The sequence below is a fragment of the Phasianus colchicus genome, chromosome 19 (genome assembly GCF_987193195.1).
Source record: "Phasianus colchicus chromosome 19, bPhaCol1.hap1.1, whole genome shotgun sequence".
NCBI classification, from domain to species: Eukaryota; Metazoa; Chordata; class Aves; order Galliformes; family Phasianidae; genus Phasianus; species Phasianus colchicus.
Window position 1 is genome coordinate 9,402,826 of NC_143454.1, and position 27,202 is coordinate 9,430,027.

At 47.1% G+C, this 27,202-nt stretch overlaps 2 protein-coding genes and 1 non-coding gene across 4 annotated transcripts; 2 read left to right on the top strand and 1 right to left on the bottom strand.

Annotated features, from left to right (window-relative positions):
• Window positions 1-999: 999 nt before the first annotated feature.
• Window positions 1,000-12,992, top strand: WDR5 (WD repeat domain 5). Of its 2 annotated transcripts, none has more exons than XM_031601825.2 (14): window positions 1,000-1,184; window positions 2,852-3,042; window positions 3,876-3,984; window positions 5,267-5,340; window positions 6,263-6,352; window positions 6,994-7,083; window positions 7,448-7,531; window positions 8,573-8,628; window positions 8,748-8,794; window positions 9,622-9,697; window positions 10,242-10,275; window positions 10,769-10,843; window positions 11,225-11,312; window positions 12,160-12,992. In XM_031601825.2, the coding sequence occupies exons 2-14, from the start codon at window positions 2,962-2,964 to the stop codon at window positions 12,258-12,260; spliced, it is 1,005 nt and encodes a 334-aa protein (XP_031457685.1). In that variant the 5' UTR covers window positions 1,000-1,184; window positions 2,852-2,961; the 3' UTR covers window positions 12,261-12,992. The 2 variants fall into 2 exon arrangements, with proteins under 2 accessions (XP_031457685.1, XP_089977722.1); XM_090121596.1 differs by lacking the exon at window positions 1,000-1,184 and adding an exon at window positions 1,429-1,871.
• A 182-nt stretch (window positions 12,993-13,174) lies between these two features.
• Window positions 13,175-18,583, top strand: LOC116234310 (ly6/PLAUR domain-containing protein 1-like). Its single transcript, XM_031601826.2, has 5 exons — window positions 13,175-13,890; window positions 14,393-14,615; window positions 16,770-16,906; window positions 17,967-18,107; window positions 18,226-18,583. Exons 2-5 carry the CDS (start codon window positions 14,596-14,598, stop codon window positions 18,411-18,413), a joined length of 486 nt encoding a protein of 161 aa, XP_031457686.2. The 5' UTR covers window positions 13,175-13,890; window positions 14,393-14,595; the 3' UTR covers window positions 18,414-18,583.
• On the bottom strand, window positions 14,072-14,199 carry LOC116234448 (U6atac minor spliceosomal RNA). Its single transcript, XR_004168126.1, has one exon. It is a non-coding gene; the product is annotated as a U6atac minor spliceosomal RNA (small nuclear RNA).
• Window positions 18,584-27,202: the final 8,619 nt, after the last annotated feature.

The following is a 27,202-nucleotide window of genomic DNA, read 5'->3' on the forward strand; positions in this document are numbered from 1 at the left end:
CAGTTCCAGCAAGGTATTATTCAGTATAGATATGGATTAATATTTATACAAAATATCAGGCAAAAAAGTTTCCACAGCAAGAGGAGGCTGATAGAGAAATACAGGCTCGTCTCCTATGTGAAAGCAACAAAACCACACTACCTGTATCACAAGAAAGCTGCATAAATACATAGCACTACCCTGCTGATTTGTGCTATTTATTCTTTAAGAACAAAGACTATACACCAAGTCAACTGGATTTATTCCCTAACAGCGTGGTGTGGATGGAGCATCTCTTACAGTTCCATGCCTGCATTTTCCCTGTGCTTGCAGGGCAGGGTTAATGCTGCAGACTGTGGGTTTCCAGGCTGGAGAAGGGCTTTGGCTTCACCACACCACAGCTTTTTTCAGCTTTTTCCTTTCTCAGCAGCCACCAGAAATTTTGGAGCCCGCAGGTCTTCCTGTGTTACAGGGCCAGCACACGACACGTGTCTCTTGGTTTTCTTCCCTCTAACTGAAGGCAGTTGGGTTGCGGTTCAGAAAAAAAACACTGTTTTCCAGAAAAGCACTGAAACACACATTGAGCTTTGAGGAGAATGTCTGCATGTAAGCTGAATGCTTTCCTAGGCAGGGCAATGAATGCTTTCCTAGGCAGGGCAGGGCACCTACCCTCACCTGCTATTGCAGCGTTACATGTCCCACTCATCAGCACTATTTAGCTTACAGATCACCTCAGTCTCCTCACAACAACGTGGGCTAAGGGTGAACTTTCAGTGCCTCCATTCCCTCCTTCCCCAGGGCAACCAGACCGTGGGCACCCACCTACCGGAGGGAGGAAGGGAGACAGGCAGGCAGCCCAGGCTCAGCTGCAGCCCCTCAGTGCTAACCACCCCTAGCGCGCAACCCGAGCCGCCCTCCCTTCCTCAGACGGGAAGCAGGCTGAGGAGGGCGGCGCCTGGCCCTTTAAGGCGCGCGGCCGATGCTTTTTGGCCCTCGGGCCGCGCCGTAGCGTTCCCGGGAGAGAGCGGCATTGTGCAGCCTTTGGCCTATAGCGCGCATGCGCCGTGCCACATTCCCCGCCTGGCGGCCCCGGAGCTGCCGCCGCCGCGTCCCCCCCCCCTCCGCCCCTCCCGCGGCAGCGCACCCCGCCTCGCCGCGGTGGAGGAGGCGGCGGTGCCGGGTTCCCGCCCTTTCCCCTTCCCCCGGTAAGTCACCGCCGATCTCGGCCGGCTGGGTTCCTTCAGCGCCGGCCTCGCGTGGGGCGCCGCCTCTCCTCCCTCCCCCACCGCCCTCAGTCCCGCGCTGAGGCGGGAGGGGGGCGCGCGCCGGCTCTGCACCGCGCTGCCCTGCTTTGCTTTGCGCTGCCCTGCTTTGCTTTGCGCTGCCCTGCTTTGCTTCACGCCCCGCGCGGGGACCCCGGGCCGGAACGCGTGCAGCCCTGCGGTTGTGTGCACGGCAGTTCTCGTGTGGCCGCGCACGGCTCTGTGCACGCCTGGATGTGCGTGTGCCTGTGTGCGTGCACACACGTGGCTGTGTGTTCTTGCAGGCTGCTTTTCCAGCCCTCGGGAAGTTTTCCTTAGCACGGGCTTCTCGCTGAGAGCATTCCTTTGGGTGTGGTGAGAGAGGGGTATTTCGTAGAATCATAGAATGGCCTGGGTTAAAAGGACCACAATGATCATCCAGTTCCAACCCCCTGCTGTGTGCAGGGTCACCAGCCAGCAGATCGGGCTGCCCAGAGCCACATCCAGCCTGGCCTTGGATGCCTGCAGGGTTGGGGCATCCACAGCCTCCTTGGGCAACCTGTTCCAGTGCCTCACCATGCTGAAACTGGGGCTGTGCTGGTCCCACTGCCTGCGTGTCCTCGTGCTGTGCAGCAGGGTGCTGCTGCTCAGGTTTGTATGAAGAGGTGCTGCTCTCCCTGGAGCAGAACTGGGTGCAGGGAGCAAGCTGTGTGTTTGTTCCAGTTCCCAAATGAGTTCAGGCTGAAAAGAATCTGATCTGCATTATAGAAGTGAAGTCGCTGTTACCAACAGTAAGTAATGAGTCTGCACTGTGCAGCGTGCTTGTAAAGCAAACAGGGAACTGGTGGTACTTAACTCTGTGCCCTCCTGAGGACAAGATGCTCAAAATGTCAGCGGTGGCTTGAAAAGTGAATGCTATTCCTCCCAGATTTGCTGGCACAGGCAAAATGAACAGTGCTTGAGATGGGATATCACAAATGGGCAGCGAGGGCAAATCTTACAGCGTGAACTGGAGGTTATTCTGTTATGCTGCTGAAATGGAACTGAACTGCAGTGTGGCCGTTCCCTCTGCAGCATCAGCCCTGATTGCAGGGTACAGCACAGCACTGCTCGGGTTTTGCTACAGAAAGCAGATCTGGTGAGGTTAATGCAGGGCTGCTGTTAGGCAGGGGGAACTCTCAGGCAGGGATGTGGTGCTCAGAGCATTTAGGGGGCAAGATATGAGACTGAAATAGTTGAATTAGGAGATGGAAAAAAAAACACCTGGTGGGGTTTTAAGCTTTGGAAATGCCTTATATACAAAGTGTTGTATTTGTTGTGTTGTTCAGGTGTTTTGAGGAATATGAGATGAGCCCTTTCACTGCACCTAAAAGCTGCTCTGCTTTATTTCTAGTGGTTGGCATGGAATGCAGTGAAAAATGCTGTCCTGGATCTGATAAAAGTCCTGTATTCGGGTCCTTGATCTTGCACACTAACAGACCTGAAGGCACAAAATAGCACGTTGCTGAACAGATGTAGAATATGCTTCTTCATTATGTTTTCTGCAGATCTGCAGTTAAGCTGATCTCGTTCCTTTAGCTGCTGCTGATCTTTCTTTGACAGCTAATGTGGATGTTTTGCTTTTCTTTCAGGGTTTTGTTTCCAGTGCACTTCTGCTCCCTGTGGTAAGGGCTGCCTTGTGAAGCAGCACGTTCATTCTCCCCTTCAAGCACCATAAGTCTCATTTGCCAGCTTCAGAACCATGGCAACGGAAGAAAAGAAACCAGATGCAGAATCTACCAAAACACAATCTACTCCTTCCTCCTCAACCAATCAGAGCAAGGTATGTGTGGGGCTCTGAACAATATCTGTGTAAATGCACTTACCTGCACGTGCACCAGGCAAACAGCAATTAGAGAACTGAATCAAGTATAGATTAAGAACTTCTTAATATGTCTGTCTCTGCTGTTGTCTGGAGAGGGAAACGTGCTAAAGATTCTAGGGGAAAAGCAGGTGGAGTACAGCCTCTTTTATAGTACTAGGTTGGTTTTTTTGGTTTGCTTTTTAAGTTCTTATTAAGGAAATACTGTTCATCAGTTCGAGTTGTAGAAACTTGGTTTGTGTTCTTGGAAGGCCAGTAGGTGACTGAGAATGGATGGATTTGTGGTCTAGCTGCAAAATGGGAATGCAGTCATTATTCAGATTCAGATGCGCAGATGGGATGTTTCTGTCTAACCATGAAGCTTTCAGAAATGATGAAAGGCTAAGAAAATAGAGTTTTAAGGGGACGGGGGGGAGTTGGCCTGTGGTTTGCTTCTGAACAAGGAAAATAACTACAGGCATTTAATAGTACTACACAGATCAGTACCAAAAGTTTTATTTTAATCTGCCAAGCACTCTGTGCTTGGACTGTTGTGTTACTGTCATCTGTTAGTTGCTGGCTTGAACGCAATTCATATGAGGGATGAGGTTGGTTGCATGTGGCTGTAAGGTGCTGCTGGCTCCAGTGAGGGCTTTTTGAATTTGGAGAGGGAAAAGAATGTAAGCAGTATAATTCATTAAGATGAATGTTTATGCATTCCATTGATGCATTCTGACCTAGTCTGATACTGAGCTTCTCACTGAGAAACTAAATTGGGAATTTATTCAACTGATTCATATGTATTTTTCTTCCAGCCTGCACCAGTAAAACCAAACTATGCTCTAAAGTTCACATTAGCAGGACATACAAAGGCAGTCTCATCTGTAAAGTTTAGCCCTAATGGAGAGTGGCTAGCCAGCTCCTGTAAGTATTGCTTTCTTACTCTTCTTCAAAAATCTGCAAATGTGGGCTTTGTTGAACCACTTGTCTTAACTGATACCCTCATTGGATGGAGAAGGGATAAGTGTCCTTATTCCTCTTAAAAAGAGCAATGCCAAAACTGACAGACTTTGGGATAATCCAGGATTTTAAGTTCTGTCACTTTCAGTGTGTTGCTAAATCAGAGTCCTCTCCTGTTCAGTCTTCTTACTGAGCTAGGGGACAAAAGCAAATAGGGTTCTTGCCCCATCCTTGTGCTCTTCTGTAAAACTAAAGGTGTAGCTTAAGCTTTTAAATTAAACTTTGTTTGCAGTACCTGCAGGCAAAACTCAGCTCTGGGAAATGTGGGAGTTAACTTGGCACTTCTAGGCTGGATTGTAGAGTGTGGTGTGAAGGACTGCCCATGTGCTTCTGTGCCTGTGGTCCTTAGCAAGTCACAGCCTTAGATTATCCCAATGAAATGTGCAGATCATAGTGTTTTGCTGTTCTCTCTCTCAGTTAGTAGATTGAGTTCTCCCCTGACAGTTTTGGTATTTCTTGCAATGTTTACCACCAAGAAAACTGCCTGATAGCTTTCCTTAGAAAATGTCCTTATGTCATTTTTCCTTAGTGAGGAACCATATATGAAGAAAGGGCAATTAAAAAAGAACAGTGTTGAATGTGATGGTGGGGGCCAGTCAAACATCTTCCAGACGTGGGAATGACTTTTGTCTTTGGCTTAACTTCATTTTGCCTTTGTAAGGCCAGTGTACCATGTATAAATCACTTTTATGTTCTATTATCCTTATGAAAGACCCTTTCCCATGTCCCAAAGTTTTCCAACCTCTGGCAAATGTCAGCCTCTTTTATCTGGCCCATTTTGCAAGTTAAAATGGACAGTATGCTTGGATTTTTGCAGGCATTAATTCATTCCAGGTAGTGATGTAATTTTTGTTCTTTCTGGGCAAAAGCATTTCAGCATTCCACATGGAACAGTACTACTTCTGCCACTGGCAGTCTTAAACAAAAGTAGAAACTCAAGTTGTCATCAGAGAAACTAAAGCGTCTGGAGACTGTGCATTCCAGGCAGCTTATGTAATCTCAGTTGCTGCACTGAGTGTGCTGTGTATGAAACTGTTCTTTACCAGTTACATACTGCCTTACACACTTGTGTCTGCATGGAGAGGGAGGACTATCTACCTTTGGCAGAGGCATGGTTAACATATCCCTTTCCTCCTGATGTGCCTGTCAGTGATGCACATCTCTTAACTGGCACGTTCTTTTCCAGCTGCTGACAAACTTATTAAGATTTGGGGAGCATATGATGGCAAGTTTGAAAAAACGATATCTGGCCATAAACTGGTAAGTGTGAAGAGATCACTGTGTGCTTGGAAATGAATTTTCTTGTAATGAATTCATTTTCCCTTCTTTTTCCTCATCTAGACATTTCCATTCGTGGTTCTTTTGGTGCAGAAGGCTTGTTCATCAGTCTGTATTTGTATCTCTTTGTTTATACAGTCCTGTGCAATAGCCTGGGGTGGAATTGCTGAGGTGCCACCAGGTTAAGCTGGAAATGTGGGTGAAGTGCAGGCTGATAATGAAGTACCTGCATGCACACTGCATGGCCTTTCTGTTGAGTCCCTCCATTTCAGCAACACCAGCCTCCTACAAGGGGCAGTATATTATTGGTGAAAATCCTTGTGAATGCCTTGTCCTCTTCCTTCTTTCCTTGACTGGAGCAGAATGGCTTGCCTTGTAAGGAGATTGAATTTTCCTTGTGGCTTTGTCTACATAAACACAATACTTACTCATTCACCAAAGCTGCAGAGAAAACACAAGTTCCCAAACTCTTCCGTTTTGTTTCCCAAAATTTATTACATGCTGAAGTTTCAGAAGCAAAGATGAAGATTCACCAGATGAAAAACCAGTAGAGTCCTGTTCTCCTCCAGCCCTCAGGAGCTCAGACCAGAAGGAGTTCAGCTATTTGCCGTGATGAGAAACCACTTATTCAAATTAGTTTATATAATATACTGTATGTGAATTCCATGAAAGGGTGTTGGTGGCCACAATAAGAGCTATGTGAAGAAGTCATTGATGTTTATGGAGTGCATGGCCCAGCTTAAAATGAAGAACTGTCAAAGGAGCTGTAACCCAGTCAAATTAATGAATTTGCATCTGCCAGTGCTGAATTTTTCACACTTCAGCTGTGAATATGGAGTCTATTTCCCATTTTCCCATGTCAGTAAGCAAACAGAGCTAAGAGGATTGTTTTCTTTTGTTTTAGGGTATCTCTGACGTTGCTTGGTCATCAGATTCCAACCTTCTTGTCTCTGCCTCCGATGATAAAACTCTAAAAATATGGGATGTAAGCTCGGTAAGAACAGAAACTGTTATTTGCCTTCCCTTTCCCTAGAATTGCTACCTTAAATCAAGTTCTTCTGAGAGATGAGCTTGATATGCTGTGATGGGAGAAGGTGGTTATAAACACTGCTCCTCTTTAGGTGGTAGCTCCCACTTTGCTCCTTAAAACAAGCAGCTGGCTGAATGGGCAGTGACTTATGCTGCATGCTTTTGGAATGAGGGCGATTCTTATGGGTACCCTGAGGACTCTAGTTATCTTCTGGGAGTGTTTCAGTCTTACGTTGACAATGCAAGCTCAAGTTTCATTTCTGAAAGCAGCCTCTCAGGTGGAACTTAAGAGTATTTGTAACTTCTCTTCACAGGCTCATTTATCTTTGTTTTTTTTTTTCTTTTCCTCCCTTCTTTTTCTGTAGTTACAGTGAAAACTGGGTAAATTGGTTTAAATTTGACAAGATGTGTTAAACTGTTTGGTTTTTCTTAATTGCCCAAAGGATTTGAAAATTTGTCTGTGGTTCCTGAAAAAGTCTTTCCTTTGTTTTTCTTCAGTCTATGATTAGAGATGGTTTCTTTTTGTTCTGCACCACACAGCTTATCTGATTGCATGTTTGGCTGTAGAGAATACTGAGTATTTATATCTGCTAAATCTTATTTCAGGGTAAGTGCTTAAAGACATTGAAAGGGCACAGTAACTACGTTTTCTGCTGCAACTTCAACCCTCAATCAAACCTCATCGTCTCTGGCTCAGTAAGTGATTTCTGTTCCTTTGTGCACAGCAGTTGCTGCACATCCCTTATTTCGATTATGTCTTCCTCCACAAACACAGCTTGTAATTAGGTGAACTGTGCAGTGTTATTGCTGTCTTGGGGAAGCAGTCAAGCCTTTAACCCATCCTTAACATGCAGTTTTCTTTGCGTGTAGAGGAAGAGAGAACTGTATTTGCAGTCTGTTATTGCTACTCTGTGTAGTGTTTGTCTTAGCCTTTCTGATGCAGCTGCAGTGCAACTCGAGGAAGGTGTGTGTGTGTCTAGACTTGCATCAAGCTGTAATGTCTTGCAAGTCACAAATAACTGTATCATTAAACAATGTTCTGTGTTTCTTCAATCTTCAGTTCGATGAAAGCGTGAGGATATGGGATGTGAAAACAGGGAAGTGCCTCAAGACGTTGCCTGCTCATTCTGACCCAGTTTCAGCTGTAAGTCTTTTCTGATAAATGAACACACTAACATACTTATGCTCTTATTATGATACCCTTATAAAATGTAGTGAATGGGCTGTGGTTTGTGGATGGGCATTGCTGGGTGAGAACAAAATTAATCTGTAAGGCTTATGTGGTTTTGTGTCTTGAGCCTCAGTGTGGGGAGCAGTGAATAGTGATGTGCTGGTCATGTCTGAGTCTGGCAGTCTGATGCTGGGGTATGGACTGGTGATCACTTGAGGAATGGAGAGCAAACTGGAATTGCTGTACATATGTTGCTTTCTTGTTCCAAGCAATTGCTGAGGTCTGGAGCAGGGTGGTTTCAGAGTACACTCCAATCTTGTTAATTCATTTTGTGAAAATGGCTTGGATTGGAATCATATCCCTTCAAATGAAGGAAAAGAAGGTGTTCAACTCTTAATATTCTTGAAATGGAGGGAACACAAAAAGAATATTGAGCCTCAGTTGTGTTAAAACTATACCTGCTTTAATGTGATTGGTCTGGTTGTTCTACTTGACCTAGAAGACATTTCACACTTATAAATGTACATTAGTAGTAATTATTACTTTAAATTGCAGCATTTTCAGGTGTAGTTGAAGGCAGTAAGTTAACCTCAGAACATGTGAGGCTATACATGGGGTGAAGTTCCATGTTAAAATCTTAAGGTGTTATCCCCAGGTTAGGCACTACTATAAACTGAGCAGCTAATGGTGTCTGAACAGAGTGTCTGTGTGTTCATGTTAAGGTGCTGCTCTTAGCTTCTGAAGCATTTCAGTTCCTGCTGCTTGAATATACAGCTGTAGCTAACAGCCATTTCCATTTATGCCAGGTGAACTCAGTGTATGGTGGAAGAATTTTGGTCTGATCCTATTGTCCATCTAAAATCATATATATTGTTTGGATATCATTGACTTTTTGCTGTTATCCATGTGAATCGCAGTGTCAGCTTTGGGAGGTGGATACTTTTGGCGGGGCTTAAAAATTTGATGCTTATGAAGAAAGTAAAGTTATTTCCCCCCTCTTTTATAACATTACAGGTGCATTTTAATCGTGATGGATCACTGATAGTGTCAAGTAGCTATGATGGACTCTGGTAAGTGGTTCTTTCTTGTCTGCTGCAGCGTTCAAATCTATTGCACTTTGAAAAAAAGATTAATGATATTAATAATGAAGCTTATAGTGGTAGTCATGAGTCCCATGTGTTTTTTATAGTCGAATCTGGGATACAGCATCAGGACAGTGCTTGAAAACTCTCATTGGTGAGTAGGAAGGCTTCTTGTTTGTGCTTCATTCTTTGCTGTTCTGCTGTGATAACAGGTATGCTGCATCATTGCGGTGAGCAGTGACTTCCTTAACCTCTATTTTTCTTTCTTCATACTGTTCCATTAGGGCACTGTTGTCTTTGTAGCTGTGAGTTAATAGGAACTATCCTCCCATGTGTACGGGAACTTGGAGTGTTCTGTAGTCCAGGTGCTGGATGAAAGACTTCCCAGGTTTTCTGCTGTTCAGCTATGTAATGATTGCTGTGCAGCAGCTCAGAACTGTAACTACAAAGTTGTGCTGTTGGATGTGATGGAAACTGACTGAACAAGCTGCCTGCTTTTATTGCAGATGACTGTTAGCATAAGGCATCTTGTGAGCAAAGCTAATAAAAGGAAACCACCTATAAGGCATATGTTCCCAGTCTTTCATATTCTTATAAAGCATTATATAGACAAGTTGACATGGCACTGCAGATCAGTGAGATATATATATATATACACATATATATACACTGTACATTTTAAAAACCATTTTATTACAGATGCATTCTTGTTCTGACAAGTGCTGATGGAAGGAATGAAAGTTCAGTTACAAAGGGTGATTTAAAATGCTTGTTAGCAAGATGTTTAATATCCTTTTATTGAAATACTGAGAAGAGTCACCTTCTTACACCTGTATTGCTTGAATTACCAAAGGATAACAAAACTCAAAGCTTTTAACAGCAGATTACTGTCAAAAGAAATTCTCTGCCAATGAGGCAATAATACTGCTTAACAACCACTTTAATAGTTATTATTTAATAATCACTTTATTTTCATTTCAGATGATGATAACCCTCCTGTGTCTTTTGTGAAGTTCTCCCCAAATGGCAAATACATTCTAGCTGCAACTTTGGACAAGTGGGTATTAAAAAAATAAAAATCCACTGACTTTGAAGTGTTAATGAATATCAGATAAAACTTTAGGTTGCTACTCATTACCTGTCATGATAATAACCCTGCACAGATGCATACATACTGCCATGTTATATCCAGATCAAATTCAGTAGCTTGCTTATTCTCTTACTTGATCTAGCTTATGTTTGAGCTGCCTTGAGAAGGCTTCAATCCTTTGTTTTCTTGCCTGAAACATCCCAGTGCAAGACTTGAAAGTTGAAAAGCTGGAGGCAGTGATTGTACTGGGGAGGGTGACAGTTTGTAGGGCCATCCCTATTTCCAAATAGGTTTCTTACCCTGTGAAAGAATGCAGCCTTTTTATGGGGGAGAATATGAATGGTATGTTGGTAAAACCAATACTTTGGGGTTTAACTAAAGCTGCATTCCAAAGCCAGGCTAAAGTTCCCCTTGTAGACTTTAAGAACCTAGGTATGGAGAAACTGTCTGCTATTAGGAAACTGGTGAAAAAACACAAGAACTAAATCTTTGGTTTTCTGTTGTTTTCTAGCACTCTTAAGCTTTGGGACTACAGCAAAGGAAAGGTAAAAAACAACAACAAAAAAAACTTGTCTTGCTGTGTAGACTTAAATTTATAGGAGAATCTGGGCTTTATATGTGCTTATTAACTTTGCTTTACATTAAGAGAGTATTACAGCAAAAAAACATTTGTAACCCTTTATTGTTTTTTTTCAAAGATACCTTGGGGGGGGGAGGGAGGGGAGGGAAAAAGGGCTCATGCTCCTGCATAGCCCCAAAACACTGAATGCAGCTGTATTCCTGTGTTTCTGTCAGCATTAAATTTCTCTTGCTGTTTTTCTCAGGGGGAAGTGACAAATTGAGGGCTTTCTTATTTTCCTTCTTTCCTCAAAGTTATGTAGTAGTAGGGCAGAGATGCCCTCTGCATCCTCTAGATAAGCTGGCAGGGTGGGAAGCCTGGGCAGATATATTTAATGTGCTGTGACAAGAGAGTTTGTCCGTGGCTGTGAGACAGCTACTTCTCAACTGTGCCTGTGCCTTTTGGCTCTTCTCTTTCAGTGCCTGAAGACGTACACAGGACACAAAAATGAGAAGTACTGCATATTTGCCAATTTCTCCGTTACTGGTGGAAAGGTTAGTGTTTAATATGGGCTGCCTTTTACTGATGTGCAGTTCTTACTGCTTTTCTCCATGGGACGTGCAAACGTCAGTCTGCTATCTGAGGGTAGGGTGGTGTGCTCTGGTTGAGGTGGTGGGACATGCTAACAGAGGTTGAACTCTTGTGTAGAACCCCTCAGCATCTTTCACTCCTTTAGTTTTTCTCTTTTAGAAAAGATTGAACAAAATTTTCTGCTGCCTGTTTGCTCTGAATGCTCTGAGAGACAGTGAACTGCATCCAACAGTCGTGTGGTGTTGGACCTTCCTTCTAATGTAGTGCCAGTGAAGTGTTTGGCGAGTAGTAGCAGTTGGGTATTGATGCAGAGAGATTAAAATGTCTTTCTTCTGTTCCTCCAGTGGATTGTATCCGGTTCAGAAGACAACCTGGTTTACATTTGGAACCTTCAGACAAAAGAGATTGTACAGAAATTACAAGGGCACACAGGTAGGAAAGCATTCTGTCTTTATTGATAGAATATCCTTCATGTCAGCTTGTAATGAGAGCTTAGCATTGGCGTTTCCTTGTTTCCACTGTCAGACCTATTAAATCTGAGGTCTTGGCTGAGGCTTGATTGAACCCTAAATGTTCACTTCTTTTCATAAGTCTTTTATGTTATTGCAAATGTTAGTTTTTTCAATGTAACAGCTTTGAAATCAGTGTGCAAAAGAGACTTGAGTTCAGAATTGGTTAAGATATTTAAGTGACTCAGAATATGAATGACTTGGAGTTGCTTACAGACACCTTCTAAAGCTGCAGCTCTTGGAAGAGTAAGAGCTGACATGGTTCTGTTGTCTGTTTGTGTTGGCTGTTTCTTGAGGGTAGACTTGAGCATCTATTCAAATGTCATCCGCTTGGGACTTCGGTCTCAGTCCCATAGGAGCATTCCATCTGCATGAACTAGAAGGAATTGTGATGCAAAATTTAGTCATGTTATTCCTTAGCAGGACCATTGGTTTTGATTGCAAACTGAGACAGTGGCAACAAGCTTTTGTTTTTTAGACTTAGAGCAAGTTGCTGAAGACTGTGCTATCTAAAGATTGAGTAAAACACATTCCAGCTACTGCTCTCAAGCTGGGGAGCCCACGTAAGGGATACTTTTTTGCTAGCACATAACTTCCCATCCCATAAACAGAGTGAATGTTGAATAATGTGTCTTTAATTCTGCACCAAGGGAATAGCAACTTGGCTATGCTGTTTTAACATGTAGCAGCAGTACAGATTCGTTTTCAGAAATGTGTGCTATGAACCTGATCTCATTGCTGTAAATAATGTGTGTCTTTTTCTTGCTTAGATGTTGTAATCTCAACAGCTTGCCACCCAACAGAAAACATCATTGCATCAGCAGCGCTAGAAAACGACAAAACAATTAAACTGTGGAAGAGTGACTGTTAAACGTTCCAGTATCACTTGAGAGACTGTCAGGAAAAAAATGTTTTTAAAAAAAAAAAAAATTCAAAAACCACATGAGAATAATAAATCCAGTTTGGCAGGAAACCTGAAGAATATTTGATAAAGTGGTTTCTGTTAGTCTTGGCCCAAAGAAAACGTCTTAGCTCTTTGCTAGAACCGGGCAGCATGGTGGGGAGAAAAAAAAAACAAACAAAAAAGATGCAGTGTCTCCTTTCCTTGCCTAATCTTTTGGCAGACAAATGGATCGTTCTGACATCATGTTACAAGTGTCAGCCTGGTGTCGGACACCCAAAGATACTGTACTTTATGGTGGCATTACTTCTGGGCACTGCTGCTGCTTAAGGAAGAGCTGCCAGCCTGCTTTGTGACAGTAAGTTAAGCCTAGAGATGCGTGGATTTTTTTTTTTTAATGTCTAATTTTTTATTTTTTCAGAATGTAGGTTTTAGTCTCTTGGAAGTTTCTGTATTGTTTTAAATAGGAGTACTGCATCTTTAAGGGTGCTTCATTTTAAACACTCAGCTCAAACTTTGTGACCAAATAAAACCATGCAGTTCCAGATTTTCCCCCTTCCTGCCCCTGACTTGACTCCTGTGGTGAAATCTCCCCTTACCTTCTGTATAGTTGCTTACCTCTTGTTACGTGTGTTTAATAGATGCTGTTCTAGAGCAAAGTTACATTTCTTCTGTTAACCATTAAAATGAATTCTGCTTGTAGTTGTTCTCAGCATATTTTATTTTTTTCTTCTGGATAAAAGGAAGCTCACACAACACTGTAAAGTTATTTCAATGTAAAAAGAAAAGAAAAACCAACCCCCGACTTTTGTATTTTGAAAATCCATCGTATGAAACTGTACTGATAATGGCATGACTCTGTATCTATTTCAGCATTGGTATTTCTTTCCTCTTTTGTCATAGCCACGTAGTGTTTACACATCCAAACAAATGCCATATGCCGTAATAAAAAGGTGGGATTTTCTGTGTATGCTTGTTGGTAACTGTAGTAGTGTGCAGTGTTTGTGTCATCATAGAATCATAGAATGGCTTGGGTTGGAATGGACTTCAAGGATGGTGAAGCTCCAACCCCACTTCTGCAGGCAGGGCTGCTGTGTTTCCTTAGCAGCCTTCCTTAAAATCAGGTTGAAAAGGAAGTATTTCTGTAGGAACTCTACTGACTGAAGAGGGGAGAGGAGGGAACCAGCTGTGCTTACATCTGCTATGAAGAAAGGAACATTTGAGCAAAGTAAGGAGCTGAAGGCATCTTCTGCAGAGGCAGCATTCATACAAGCCCTCACAGAGACCTTGAGCTGTGAGGAAATCCTGCCCTCTGTGCAGCACATGCAAGGCAGGCTGAATGATGATGCAGGATTTAGCTTTTGCTGATTGTCAATGAACCAGCTTAGCCTCCTCTAAAGGGCTCTGCCAAAAGGTGGGTAATTGCTTGTTTTGCTGTCAACCTCCTGCTTGATAATAACTAAAAATAACAGCACAGACCTCTCCTGCGTGGATCCACCGTGGCATGGAAGCGACCACTTCTCTTAGATTGACTTCATGAAGCAGTTCAGTTCCCCCCCAACTGGAGAAGCTCCTTAGGTGCAGGACGTGGCTGTGCTTTGTAAGTGCAGAGAAGCCGCTGTGTTCCACCTGTGTGCGTTTCCCCCTGTTGATTCAGTGGTGCTTTGTGTTGTACTTCTGTTACCAGCTGGCGGTGCGGGGCAGAGGAAAGTCGCTGTGTTAAGGAAGGGGGAAAAGCGGTTTCGTTTAAGGCTTCCAGGGAGGTGGGGGGAAAATACAGGGAAAAAACATGGTTAGATGCCACGAAGTAGGTGGCAGTGCCTTAACCGTATGCGTGTTGTATAGGCCACTAGGGCCTCTTCCATCCTTATCAAGGGGAGTGCTAACCTTCTCTCCTTTCATACAACACGTCGCTATGATTCTTTATGGCTCTATTTATACCTTCAAATAGTATTTTCTCTTCAAGACAGGGTGAGCAACCCTTCCCGCCTCTTTCTTCGCTCTGCAAAAACCTTTATGTATTCCCCAAAAGAATTAAGCTCTTACAAGTGTCTTTAGTCCTGTGGACTCCGTTAAATGACACAAATACGTTCTGTTTACAGCATAGTTAATATATTCATCGCCGCCACCCAATCAGAGCGTAGGCGCTGGAGCCTTTTCGACGGCCGGATCGCTCTGACCGGCGGGGGGCGCCTCTGCTCCGCCTCGCTAATGGCGGCACGACGGCATAGAGGCTCCGATAGTCACGGGTTCGATTCCCATCTAGGCTGCATTGCGGACAACAGGAGGCTGGTGCAACCCGAGCATGAGATCCATTTTGGGGAGGTAAAAAGGGGCGATATTTTTGGGGTGCAGAGAATGGGGCTGTGCGCAGGAAGGGGGATGCTCAGCGGGAAGTTCTGCCTTTGCTGGGGATGAGCTCTAAAGCAGGATTTGCTGGCTAACCCATCTAATCTGTGCAGGGCTGAGCCGTCTTTCTGGGTATCGCAAAGGTTTAAGTGAGAACATGAATGTAGTGGGGGATTTGCTAATCAAATCTTTCTCAGTCGGGGCAGGATGGCAGTTTCCTAACCCATTTCTGGTGAACCCAGGCTGACAAATCTCTGAATCTCATCGGAAAGCTAATGACAAGTTAAAAGAACTGCGTGCTGTTTCCAGAGTGGTTTGTGCTCATTTGTTAGTTTTTCCTTTCCCCCCCCAAATTTTAAAGGTCTTTGCCTCCTGCATTCTGAGGAATCAAAGCAAGCAAACAAAACTCCTGGCTCAGCCCAGCCTCAGCATCACCAGCAGTCATGCCACCAACACCATGCCTGGGGACCAGGCACAAACGTGGCCCCATGATGCTCTTTCCACCGTTGCAATGGAACGTGTATCTCCCCGTGTGCTGCACAGCCATGAGCTGCCCTGATTGCTTTTTTGGGGTCGCCATCTCAGTGCCTTGCAGTGATGGGCCACCTGGTGTTGCTCTGGAGCAGTGGCTTTGCTGGCTGAGGCTGCAGAGCCAGGTGCTGTGCCCAAAGGTGTGCGTGGTCTCCAGCTTCTGCATCACTTCTGCATTTCTTCAGCATCACTTCATCAGAGCCCGGGCTGCCTCTCCCCTGCCAGACACCAATGAGTTTATTAAGGGATTAAAAGTTAGCCTCCCCTCCTTATTGAATGCTCTGATTTATGCACGCGTTTAAATCAATCCCATTTCCTGCATTTTATCCCTTCTCCCCCAGGCTTTCAGGCTCTGCTGGGTGAGATGTGCTATAATCACATTGTTTTGAAGCAAGCGAGGCACAGTGGGTGGTTTAAGTGATTTGAATAAACGAGCTGCATCACTTAGGCACCTCTCCCAGGTGCTAATTGCTACCCCTGCGCTGTAGGTGTCCACGCTTGGACAACTTTGTGCTGCTTCCCAGTGAAATATTAATGAGTATGCTGGCTAATGAAGATGCTGGGATGGAGATGGGTCTGTCTGCCTGAGGGCTTTGGCTGGCAGCAGAGATGCCCACTGGGCTGGGGTCTCATATCAGCCCTAGGCTGCCCTGGGTGGGTAAATTCCAGGTGCTGGTAGGTGGTTGCTGGATGCACCACATAAGCAGCTTATTTTGTCATTTTAATTTTTTAATCCCATGCATTCAATTGCGCTCTCTTATTAGTAAGCATTAGCTCTTCAAGTCCCATTAGCTCCGCTCAGAGCTCAGGCTTTGCTCGTGGGGATGCTGCTGGGGGAGCCAGTGGTGGTCTGGGGATGGATCCTGTGGCTGGAGATGTCTGTGGGGTCCCACGTGGCTGTGATGCTGATCCTGACCCACAGGGCTGTGTGCATTGCCACATTCATGGCCTTGACCCTCACCTCGAGGAGCCTTAGCTGGACTCCCCCAGGCTTAGCCCCATTTGGCATCTCACTATTTTAAGAAATAGATGCATAAAATATATCCAAACACACCTCAACTTCCATCAGGTCTTCCCTTTTACCCCACAGCCATCCCCGTGGCTGCGCTTTGTCAGAGAATCCCAAGCTTGGGATTTAAAATGAGTTGACTGCTGCTTTTTAATAAAAATATTCCTCCCCTCTTTAAATAGAATATGTCACGGAGCCAGTGGGTCTGTTTGTGAAGAAGAGACAGCTCAGAGAGGAGAAAGAGGGAAAAAAAAGTAAAAACACACATCTCCCCAAACCCCTTCTGCCTAATCCAACTGAATTAGAGGATTTTGAAGTGGATTTAAAACTAAATCTTGATTAGGGAGAATTTCTCTCCAAGAGCTGCTGCACAGTAGTATTAATGGGAAGCGATCGTGGACAGAGGAAATAGGACAGAAATAACCGAGGGTAGCACAGACGCACTCACGTCTGTGCACAAACTGAAAGAATCAGAGAATTTCTCGGGAGGAAAAGGAAGAAATTAAGCATCGACATAACAGGACTCAGTGCCACGGGGCTGGAGGAGCGGGGAGCAGCCAGATCTGCTGATCTGCCTTTATTCAACACAGGGCTTGCAGGTGGGAAGCCAGCTGCATGTGGAAGCTGGAAGGACAGGCAGCCCGTGCCCCCATGCTCTCAGGACACATGCCTGGAGGTGCCCATGGGATCCTCTCTCTGCTGACCGTGGTGTTTGTCCTCCCAGAGGGTAAGTACTGATGGGTGCGGAGTGCTTTGTGGTCTTTCGCATCCATCTCAAACCCTGCTTGCTAAGGTGTGATTTATTCTCAGGGTGAATTTGGTGGAATTCCCACCTCGAGTGATGTAGCTGCATGTTGCCATGTTGGCAGTTTTAGGAAGAGAGACAAAGTCATTGTGTTTTGAATAAAATGAGGGTAGGTGGGTGAGGAGTGTGGGCCAGCAGCTGGGAGCTTCCCTTCCCCAGTGAACCTCTTGCCCTGCCCAGGGAGGCTCACACAGCACCTGAAAATGCTTTGGGAGCAAATAAGCAAGGGCTGGGGAAGGGCTGTGAGGCATCATTCTGAGGCAGGGGGAAGGCAATGGCAAGAAGAAGCCTGCGGTGTGATTTCTGCGATTAGCAAACACAGGAGTCACGTACTGCGTTTGCCTTAAAATCTATGGATGATGGAAAAGAAACTCCTTTTCAATTTTTTTTTTTAATGGAATGTGAGAAATGGCTCAATTCCTATTCTGATTTAGGAGAAGTCATTCTCAGGCACAGCCGTTGTCCCTGCAGGACAGGGCTGAGCTGCCCTATGTTCCATGGGGACAAACTGCTGAAGCATCTGCTCTTATTCTCTCTTTCCTGATTCTGGGCTAGTTTTCCTCCCTGATGGACTCTGTGATAAAAGCAGGGAGGAAACCAAACTGTGCTTGAACCAGAGAATTTTGTAGAAACAGGCAAAAGCTCTTTCTGAGAGCAGCTGAGCTTGATGGTATCTATGGCTTAGAGGTTCCACTTATTCTTTCCAAACCCTGCTTCAAAGCTCCCTTGTTTCCACTGTTGGATCTCAGCTCAAATTTATTGCTAATCTTTGATTTCTTACTGACCTCTAGCGGGAGTTGGTTTTGTGTTTTTGTGCCCAACGGGTAAACAAGTGACGGGCAGATTTAGTCTCTGACTCAGTGCTTAATGCAACCTGGCAAGGCAGAGAACGCGGCAAATGCTTCGTTAGAGAGCAGCTAGGAAGGAGCCCAAGTGTTTTCCTCTGGAAAAATCCAGCTGTGTTTCATATGCTCTTGTTCAGTGTCTGGGCTCCAGTGCTACGGCTGCAACATCATTGTTGGCACCAAGTACGTGGACACGGGGTGCTCGAACCCAGAGGTGATCACCTGCTCACATTCCCATCAGGGCTTCAAACACCGGTTCTGCATTAAGACTGAAAGTGGTGAGTCTGCCTTACGGCAGGGCTGTCATGGCAGGGGGAGCTGATTAAACCAGTCCAAAGCAAACCCCAAACCTCACAGCCTCCATCCCTGATGTTCTGCCATCTGCTTGCCTTGCAGTGGTCCTGGGCATTCTGCTGACCAGCGGCTGTGCCACCTCCCGTCACTGCCAGCAGCAGGAGCTGCCGGGGGTCCGCATCCACTGCTGTGACACCGATCTCTGCAATGGCTCTCCCCAGCCTCCCCCCAGCCTTGCTGGTGGCTGCCTCCTGCTGCCCAGCCTCCTGGCGGCCCTGCTGCTCTCCTGAGCTCCCCGAGGCTGGGGAGTGATGATGCGTGGCCCTCGGAGAGGATGGGAGAGGGGATGAATCCGTCCCTGCTTGCCCCTCTCAATAAAAGCCACCGAATGCTTTGCTCCGGAGAGACCTCAGTGGTGTCCATGGGGGGTGGCTGGGGCTGCGTTCAGCTCTGGGGTCCTGTATTAATACATGGAGCTGTTGGGTCCAGAGCAGAGGATGAGAGTGCTCAGACGGCTGCAAGACCTCAGAAGCTGACATTTGGGACAGGCTGCTGGGAAGCTGTGGGAGTCCCCATCTCTGGAAGTGCTCAAGGCCAGGCTGGAGGGCTTGGAACCAAAAGGTTCATCGGGCCTCTTCCAGCCCCACGCCACCTCCCCAGCTGTAGGCCGCAGAGGCCCCGCGGCCTGGCCCGGCTCTGCCACCAGGGGGCGCCCGCAGCCCAGCAGCCGCCAGCGCGGCGCTGCCCCGGGGCTGCGATCTACGCAAGGCCGGGGATGCGGCCGGGGGGTGCGGGATGGAGCGAAGAACGACGAGAAACGGACAGCGGGGGCTGGGAGCGGGGTGTTTGGTGAAACGAAAGCTTTTCAGCTGCTGTCCCAGCGGAACAGCCCTAACGGGAGCTCTGACGGAGAGCTCCTCGCGTATGGAGCAGAACTGAAGTGGCTCTTTCAAGGTCGCTGCGGGGGTTTGTGGTCGAGGCAGGAATTAAACGCGAGTGTCTCAAGATGCAGCCTTGTGCTTTTATCACCAGGGAAACAACATAAAGCTCGCTGCTGAGGACTCGATGGAGTATTTTTATTCTAAACTTTTTTTTTTTTTTTTTTCCCTCTAGATAGAAAAAAAATATATTTCAAAAGATCTTTTCCTTGCAAAACATCAGCTTCTGATGACATTTTGCAAAAAACAAGTCTAAACTCTACTAAAATTGTTGTCTGAGGCACCTTTGCAGTAGAATCACCTTGGGGCTGGAACAAGACGTTTTTAGATTCTGAAGATTAAAAAAAAAACGTGGAATCGGAAAAAAAAATCATGAGAAAAACAACAAGAACAGTAACAAGAACCAATTTCCCCTCTTTCCTCCTTAAAATATTCCTTCTGATTTTGGTGGGGAGCACAGAACCCTTCCTTGGCACCTGGAGTCATTCTCACTATTGGTTTGTTATCTGTCTGGGTGAACGCTGTGCTGAGCTCTTGCAGCAAAACCCGACTGTTTTCCAGTGGCACTGATACTCGTTCCCATCTGAGGAGGAGGGGACAGGGCTGGTGGCTGGGGGTCCTGCTGCTGCTGTCCCCTCTGTGTGTCCCCTGCCGCCTGGCTGCTTCCAGATGCGCTGCTGTGGCCCCGCTCTGCCCCCCTTGCTTGGTTTGAGTCATCCATCTTGCTCTGTGTAAGAGGCCTGTTGCAATTAAGTAGGCTGAAGTGCTCCTGAACTCTTTAACCTTTGCCCTGGGATTGCTCCTTTTGCCCCAGGGCTGCGGATCAGCTCCATTGCACTCTCCAAACAGCGCCTACTACTTAGCTGACATTTCTTTCTCCTGCTGGATCCTATTAGCACCCTGAGGTTGAAAATGCTACTTTGGAGTGTTGTAAGGAATGTGATTTATACTGGAAAGTAGCGGCAATCTATCTTTCCCTGTACACACACTACACATGAGGCTGGAGAGCTAAATCCACATGGCCTGAACAAACAGCAAGCAGACTAATTGTGGAGGAGGCTTCGGACACCTCGCGGGAAGGGCAGGCGTGGGGCTGGGGGAAATGGGCTTGGGGCAGGCGGGGAAGTGCTGCTGGTGGGATCCCACCCCTGTCCCATGCAGGCTGGCGATACAGATGACTGCTTTCCAGGTTGTTCTGCAGGCAGGGCTTGGAGCTGGGCTGTTCACAAGGGCGGTGGTCACAGGGTATATCCTCTATCCTTTTCCCTGCCTATTGACCTCGTGTCCAGGGAAGATCAGAGCTGAGGTTTTGCAACGGTTTGGCTGCGTGCAAGTGCGTATCCACAGCGTGCATGGGAGCCAGATGAAAATAAGAATTGAACGGTGCCCGAAGGAGTGCTGATGAGCCTTTATCAGATATGACACACTAACTACTGAGGCTCCTTGCTGAAATACCGGGTTAAAACCTTCTCAGTGTCAAATTTCATCCTCCTAAGTAAAGAGACACTTTCCATAGTGTTTGTGTGAATCTCCTGGATAAGCCCCAGAGACTGAAACCGTCTCGGCTTCATGTGGGCATTAAAAGTCCCACCCACATGTTTAAAAAAAGCCCCAAACTCAGAAACGCAAAAGCTGACATTTACTCTAAAATGTCTTCTTCCTGCATGGCTGCATGGCATCCCGTGTGATCCGTGCCTCGCTGGAGCTGGCAGCATGGGAGCAGGGCTGCAGGCATCCCCCAGGCTGCCACCGAGGGGCCCAGAAGTGTGAGCACAAACAGACACATGGACACAGACACTAGCACAGTGCTTTCCGGGAGAAAAACCAACAACAAAAAAACCCCTAAGCAGCCTCTCTGTCAAAAGCCCTTTTATAAAAGCCTCAGTAGCTAAAGAATTGCCATTGTTTCAGTCTCCAGTGAGTGCTAGTCTTAAAATATTTCCAGCTCAGAGCAGGCTTTGACATTCTGCCCAGACCCAGGAGAGGGAACAAACATGAGTTCAGAAATGTTTCTGCAGTGTGCAGATCCTTCTTTTTGGAGAACCCTGCTCAGCATCTCATGTCCTGTGGTGGCATCCCCTCCAGGCAGGAGAAACACCCCAAAAACAGGAAGGTAGGGGCTTCTCAGGACCCCTAATTAGGCAAGGAGAGCCGGATTTCACACTGAGGCACCAAGGTTTGCTTTTCATGCTGATTATTTGGCTTTTCCCTTGCAAACAGCAAAACCATATTTTTATCCAGCAGTACAGTGCTCCAGGCTGTTCGTGCTCCAGTGCTGCTGGTTCTCACTGCTGGGGATCTGGGAAGCCTTTTCTCTGTGGTCACCAATGGCCCTGGGTGTGCCACAGTGCCCATGTGGAGGAGGAAGCTCTCAATGGCTACAGAAGGGCAGCTGAGGGTTGAAGCATGGCACATGCCCACCTCATCAGGGCTCCTTGTTGGGGAGGTGCAGCAAGTTCCTTGGCTCATAGTCACAGTGTCTCACCTTTTCCCTTTCCACGCTGTGAAATAAGGAAGACAGGAGCTCAGACATATATTATTGGCTTGGCTACCCTTCTGCAAACCAAGGTCTTCCCTGCCTACTTACAAAGCAAGTTTTGGCAGAAAGGTGCAGAAGACATTTGGAGGTCTGTAGGAAACCAGGAACAAGCTGTCTGCCCCAACAACATGCACAGAAAGAAAACACAATTGGAAAGAACAGCCAGCAGCCATCCAAGCCCAGGCAGGAGCAGCATGGGACCATACACGGTGCTGATGCTGCGGGCTGCAGAGAGCTGCTTCTTGTTTGGGCTGAGAGCACTCAGCACGCTGGTGAAGGGCAGTGTTTACCCAGGAACAATGTGGGGTTAAAATTTAATAAGTCCTTGTGCAACTCTTTATAGAGCGGCAGTGAGGACAAATAAACATCTCTTAAAATACAGTCAGTACTCAGGCTTGCTGTTTAATTCATTCTCCGGAAATGCATGTTGTTTATAGCCACTCATTTCAGGAGCTAGGAACAGCAGGAGGTTGATCCACTCCAAATTTCAGGCAAAATAATGCAATCCTCGCTCTACTCTTGCTTGTTCCTAGGAGAGAACACAAGGTCAACCCTTCAGCTAGTGCAAAGTTTGCTCTAAACTAAATAACTTTTTATTTGAAAAAGTTTATTTTCTGCTTTCTCTCTCCCCCTGCTATGCTTGTGAGTCCATGTCTCTGGAGGATTTGGGTTTTCTTTGGAGAGATAAAGGCTTCTGGATGGAATTGAAGCTGGGTGGCCAGAACCAGAGGCTCCCAAGGCTGAAGGTTAGACAACCACTCTCTTATCAGCTCCCCTCCCATGCAGCAACAAACAGGGGAGCAGCCTGGTGCACTGAATCTCCCTCCTCCTGGGGCTGCTCAGCCCACCCTGGGATGCTGCAGTGCAGAGAAATCCCCCATGCTGGGAGCTGGGTCAGTCCCATCCTGCTCACAGAGCTGAGTGGGAGCAATGCCAGTGCTATCGACACACAGCCACAAATTGGGTCATGTCACCCCTTCCCTCCCAGCACAGAGCTCTGTTCCTGCAAAGACAAACAGGGAGAGCATTGCTCAGGGCGATGCACAGGGCAAAATGCTGGCCTGGGAGCTGCAAACGTGCCCAAAGCCTCGAAGAAGTGCTCTGCTCCTCTAGGAAGAGAGCCAAAGCTGCACTCTGCCAAGGGCTGGGCATCAGGGGGTTGGGTGGAGGCAGAAGGGGGGACCCTTGTTCATTTTAATAACCTCATGGAACATGGAGCCAGCTCTGCTGGCCTGACCTACATAGGCAGACCAGAGCTCTCTGAGCACAATTGATCCATTGGCAGTGGACGAAGATGGAGTGGGGGGAGCTGTGCCTGCCTGCAGCGATTGGGCATCCTGCATCCCTCATCCCACATCTCATGTCCCACATCCTGCAGCCCCAGCACCCTGCCTTCCTGCATGGAGCACCCACCCCCCAGCCACATCTTTTGGGATGTTCTCCCATGAAAAGCTTTTTTTTTTTTTTTTTTTGTAGCTGGCTTCTGGTAGCAAAAGTTATTCATTTGTATGTGCCCCTGGGATATCTCTAAATAATGCACGCAAGGATTTGGCTGCCAATGAGTCAACAGGAGTGCTCTTTGGCTCTGAAGCTAGATTCACATTTCCTTGCAGATCCTGCTAATGGATTGTCCTTCCTGCCCAGTTATCTCGTGTATCCAACACACCCCCAAAGACCTTCCTTCACCTCTGTTGTTTGAGTGTCTTATACCCTTGGGCCACTCCTGCTGAACTCACAAGTTCTGCTGCAGGGGATGGACGCACATTTCTGCCATACTCTGCCCCTTGGTGAAGGTGCTGAAATGGGTGGCAGGAATATCATAGATGGGGACCTTTGTGAAGAGAGAAAGGGGAGCAACTACAGAACTCAGTGGTTCTTTTTCGCCAGGGCAAGAGGCTGCGTTCTCCCCTTTTGGAACAAAAGTCACGTTCCTCCTGTTGGATAATACCTTCTCTATTAGACCCATCGCAGTGCTACCTACATGGAGCAGCAGACCTTATCTCTGACAGTAATTACAGGATGTGTTAAACATAGAGAACCAAACCGTGGTGCAGAATGAGGAAAAATAAGGCTGGTTAAAGGTGGGCAGAATCTGGCATTGCCTCTTCCTGGCGGCTGCGGGCGATGCGTCTGCGTCGCTCTGTTCCCAGGAAAGCGCCGTGCCAAGTTTCAGTTCTCCACGGCACAAATGAATCACAGCAAATTGCTCACGGAGCCTCTGCAGCCGGCAAACACCGACAGCTTAGGTATAAAGGGAAAGCACAGCCGGCCCCACTCCTGCCCTCTGAGTACAAGGCTGCTAATTAGTAAATAAGGGATAATCCGATCAATTAAGTGCTCAGCCTGGAGGCTGGAGAGGAGGGCAGAGCTCTGCCAGGGAGGAGGTGGGGAAGGAAGGGAAGGCTGTACGGGGGGGAGGGGCAGGTTGGGATGCTCAGAGCAGATTGGGATGCACAGAGCAGGTTGGGGTGCACAAGGACTGGGGGGGGCTGCCCTGGGTCTCTGCAATGGGTTCTTCCGTGGAGGTGCAGCTCATGCACGAGGTGGAAAGGAGAAATGCAGAGGTATAGAGGGACATGGGGTCCGGTGGGTCTCCAATGCACATGGAGAGCTGTGGGAGCTGCTGCCCTTTTCCAGGCTTGTACGTTCAGCCTCAGCAGAGCAGCAAAAGGAAATGGAATTCTCTCTCCCTGGTGCAAGTTGGGCTCTCCTGGGCTGTGCAGCTCCTGGGACTCAGCTGCAGGGACCCACTCCTCTGCTGTCCCTGTGCCTTTGCCCACAGCCCCCCCCTTCCATCAGCTGCTTCCCCACAGCCATCCCTGGTGCTGTGAAACCTTCTCCACAAGCCCCGATTTCGATTACATGTTTTTAAAAAGTCATTAAAAAGAATTCCCCATGAAATTATTTTTATTCCCCGCCTCTTCTCCCCACCCCTCCGTCTATTTCCAAACTAATGAGATTAATTGAAAGCTGCAAACGTTTTCCAAGGGCCCAAGGCAAATACAGCATCAAACCACTGTAACTCTCCTCTGGCAGTGCTGGATCCCTGTGCCACTCTGTTCCCTGCTCTGAGCTGCACTTTGCAGCCTCTGAAGGTGCTCCCATTTGGAAACCTTTGATATTTTTTTTCCTCCTCCAAGGAAGGGAAGAGAAAGTGCCCGAGGAATGAGAGCTGTCAGATGCAATTGTATGAAATCTCACTTTTGGAGAAGGGATCTCTGTGGCACAGTGCATTTCCCTGGGAAGTTGGAATGAGGGAATATTGAAAAAGTGATCCTGCTTCTCTCAGCCCTGTGGGTAGGAAAGGAAAAATGAAATCCCCCAACCCCAATGGTTATGCACACCAAAGCTGACAATGCACCCGCCGTGCTGTTATCTGCTCTCAGTGTTTGATGCTTCACATCCCAGTGCTCGGTCAATCAATAGAACAGATCTCCTGCTGCACCTCTCCCGGCCCCGTGGGCTCCTCCAGGATTGATGAAAGCAAACATCCATTCCCAGGGCTGCACGTGTCTGGAAACATCACACTCCTTCAGACTGTTCTGCTGCCATGTGCTCGGGATAAATAGCAGAGAGGGAATGATGCAGATTTGTTACTTGGGGAGCAATTGCTCAGCACTGCATTTCCTCTGGTGCTGCTGTAAGCAAGGAGAGGAAAGACCCTGAATTAAACCCGCAGATATCCTGAATTAGGATGTCCTTTTGTGCATGGCCGTATGCACATGTGCTGACGAAGAAGGCAGTGATAATTTTGGAATTGGAAAAAGATACTGATCTAGTAATATGGAAAATGCTACAAAACCCACCTGGGGTGAACTGGGTGCAGGTCCTGCAGCGCTGGGGTTGGGACATGAAGGAAGGAAACTTAGTACGGATTGGAGAGCCTGATGGACACCGCAGCATGGCAGGACTTTCAGACCTGTTATTTCAATAGCTTACCCCGAATCCCACAGCAAGCGATTCCTCCAGGCAGTGCCAAACAGCACAGGCAATGGGGAGCATTCCGACACAGCCACAGCACTGCAGCACCCTCACAGCACCCTGCTGCACAGCCACGGCCGCAGGACACCGCGCTGGATCCGACCCTTCTTCCAGGCTGAAGACCTCCAGTTTATTAAAGACACATTCCTGTGCTAATAAAAGGCGTGTTGTCTGGTGGCGGGGAGGCTGCAGGATGTTATGGTTGGAATGTTCCTTGGCCCTTGTGCAATTAAAAGACCCACCAGCTGTGGGTCTGCAAGGAGTTATTATTATTATTTTTTTTTCTCCCCTCAGACAGACAGAGCTGATGTTTGCTGTGATCTCTGTGATGTCACCCGCACCCCTTTGATGTGTGCAACTGGGAACCGCTGGCTCACGGCTCCGGGGGGGATATCTGAGCAGTGCTCATTAGATGGCCTCTAGGATGGCGACAAGACTAATTAATGAAGGGAAGAGACCAACTCCCGCATCCATATTCATTCGTGCATCAAGGCTCGGTGGTCACTGTGGAGAGCCCAATGCAAAATTAATAATGGGATGAAGTCAGTTCCCTAAGATTTCTGTAATGGAACGAAAGGGTGGATCAGGATGGATCCCTTTGGGTTTGGGGTCTGGGAAGCACAGCTGGAGCCCTCCCTGCTGCCCAGGCTTCCCACCATGGCACAGCACTGAGCTGCTATTATGGGATAAGTGGAAACCAGCCCCAGTGCAGCAAGGTGGGCAGCAGGAACACACTGTCCCTTGTGCTCACTGGGGCAAATACCGGTCTGGTGAACATTTACACAGGTATTTACCCCGCAAGCAGCCCAGAGCTGGATGAAGATAAGGTGAGCGCTGGGACGATGTGGAAATGCCTGTCAGCCCTACAGACCTGCAGGGCAAATTAAGCAATCGTGTTCCCAGGACACACGTAAAAATAAGTAAAAAACAATATTAATCCATAGCAACAAAAGGCGATAGCATGGCAACAGCGGCGACGGTTGCAAAACAAAACAGCAACAAGGAGAGAGGGGGAGAGAGAAAATAAAGCCCTGCTCTGTCCTTCTGACAGAGCAGGCTAAAATGGGATGTTGCATGAAAGTCAATGGGCGTTAGAGCAGCAGGTGGTGCTGGTGCTGGTGCACGGGGCTTGGGCAGTGCACAGGGCATGGGTGGGGAACACCGTGCTCTTGGCTCCCATGGGCAAAACCACCCCAAAGAACCCAAACTGGGTTAAACTGGCATGGAAACAAGGCTTATCCCTCTGCTTTGAACTCAGGTGCTGCTCTGCTGCGGGTGCGTAAGAAGAGCGTTATGGAAATAAGCCCTAATGGGTGTTAATTTGAAGTGGCGAGGAGAAGCGCTGCCGCTGGGGTACGTGGGCTTTGGCCCCGAGCGCTGGCACAGCGTTGGGCTTAGGATGTGGATGGAGGATGGGGAATCCAGATGGGATTGCATAAAACCGAGTTGCAGGCAGCTTGGCTTTATCAGAACCTCACTAAATGGATAGTTGTTAAAAGGAGCAGATTTTCCATGCTGCGAGAGCCAAAGCAAATACAGTGAAACGTAATTAAAAGCTTGCCTGCTAAAATAATAATTTTCTTACGGATTGAGAAATGTAAAGCACAATGAGAGATGGGGC

What these genes read in the sequence shown, in the direction of transcription:
- WDR5 (XM_031601825.2), top strand. Translation starts at nt 2,962, where the DNA reads ATGGCAACGGAAGAAAAGAAACCAGATGCAGAATCTACCAAAACACAA. An exon ending in ATTCTGACCCAGTTTCAGCT is followed by an intron (nt 7,532 to 8,572) that starts GTAAGTCTTTTC and finishes ATAACATTACAG; the next exon opens with GTGCATTTTAATCGTGATGG. An exon ending in GGGACTACAGCAAAGGAAAG is followed by an intron (nt 10,276 to 10,768) that starts GTAAAAAACAAC and finishes CTTCTCTTTCAG; the next exon opens with TGCCTGAAGACGTACACAGG.
- LOC116234310 (XM_031601826.2), top strand. Translation starts at nt 14,596, where the DNA reads ATGAGATCCATTTTGGGGAG. An exon ending in ATGAGATCCATTTTGGGGAG is followed by an intron (nt 14,616 to 16,769) that starts GTAAAAAGGGGC and finishes TATTCAACACAG; the next exon opens with GGCTTGCAGGTGGGAAGCCA. An exon ending in GGTGTTTGTCCTCCCAGAGG is followed by an intron (nt 16,907 to 17,966) that starts GTAAGTACTGAT and finishes GCTCTTGTTCAG; the next exon opens with TGTCTGGGCTCCAGTGCTAC.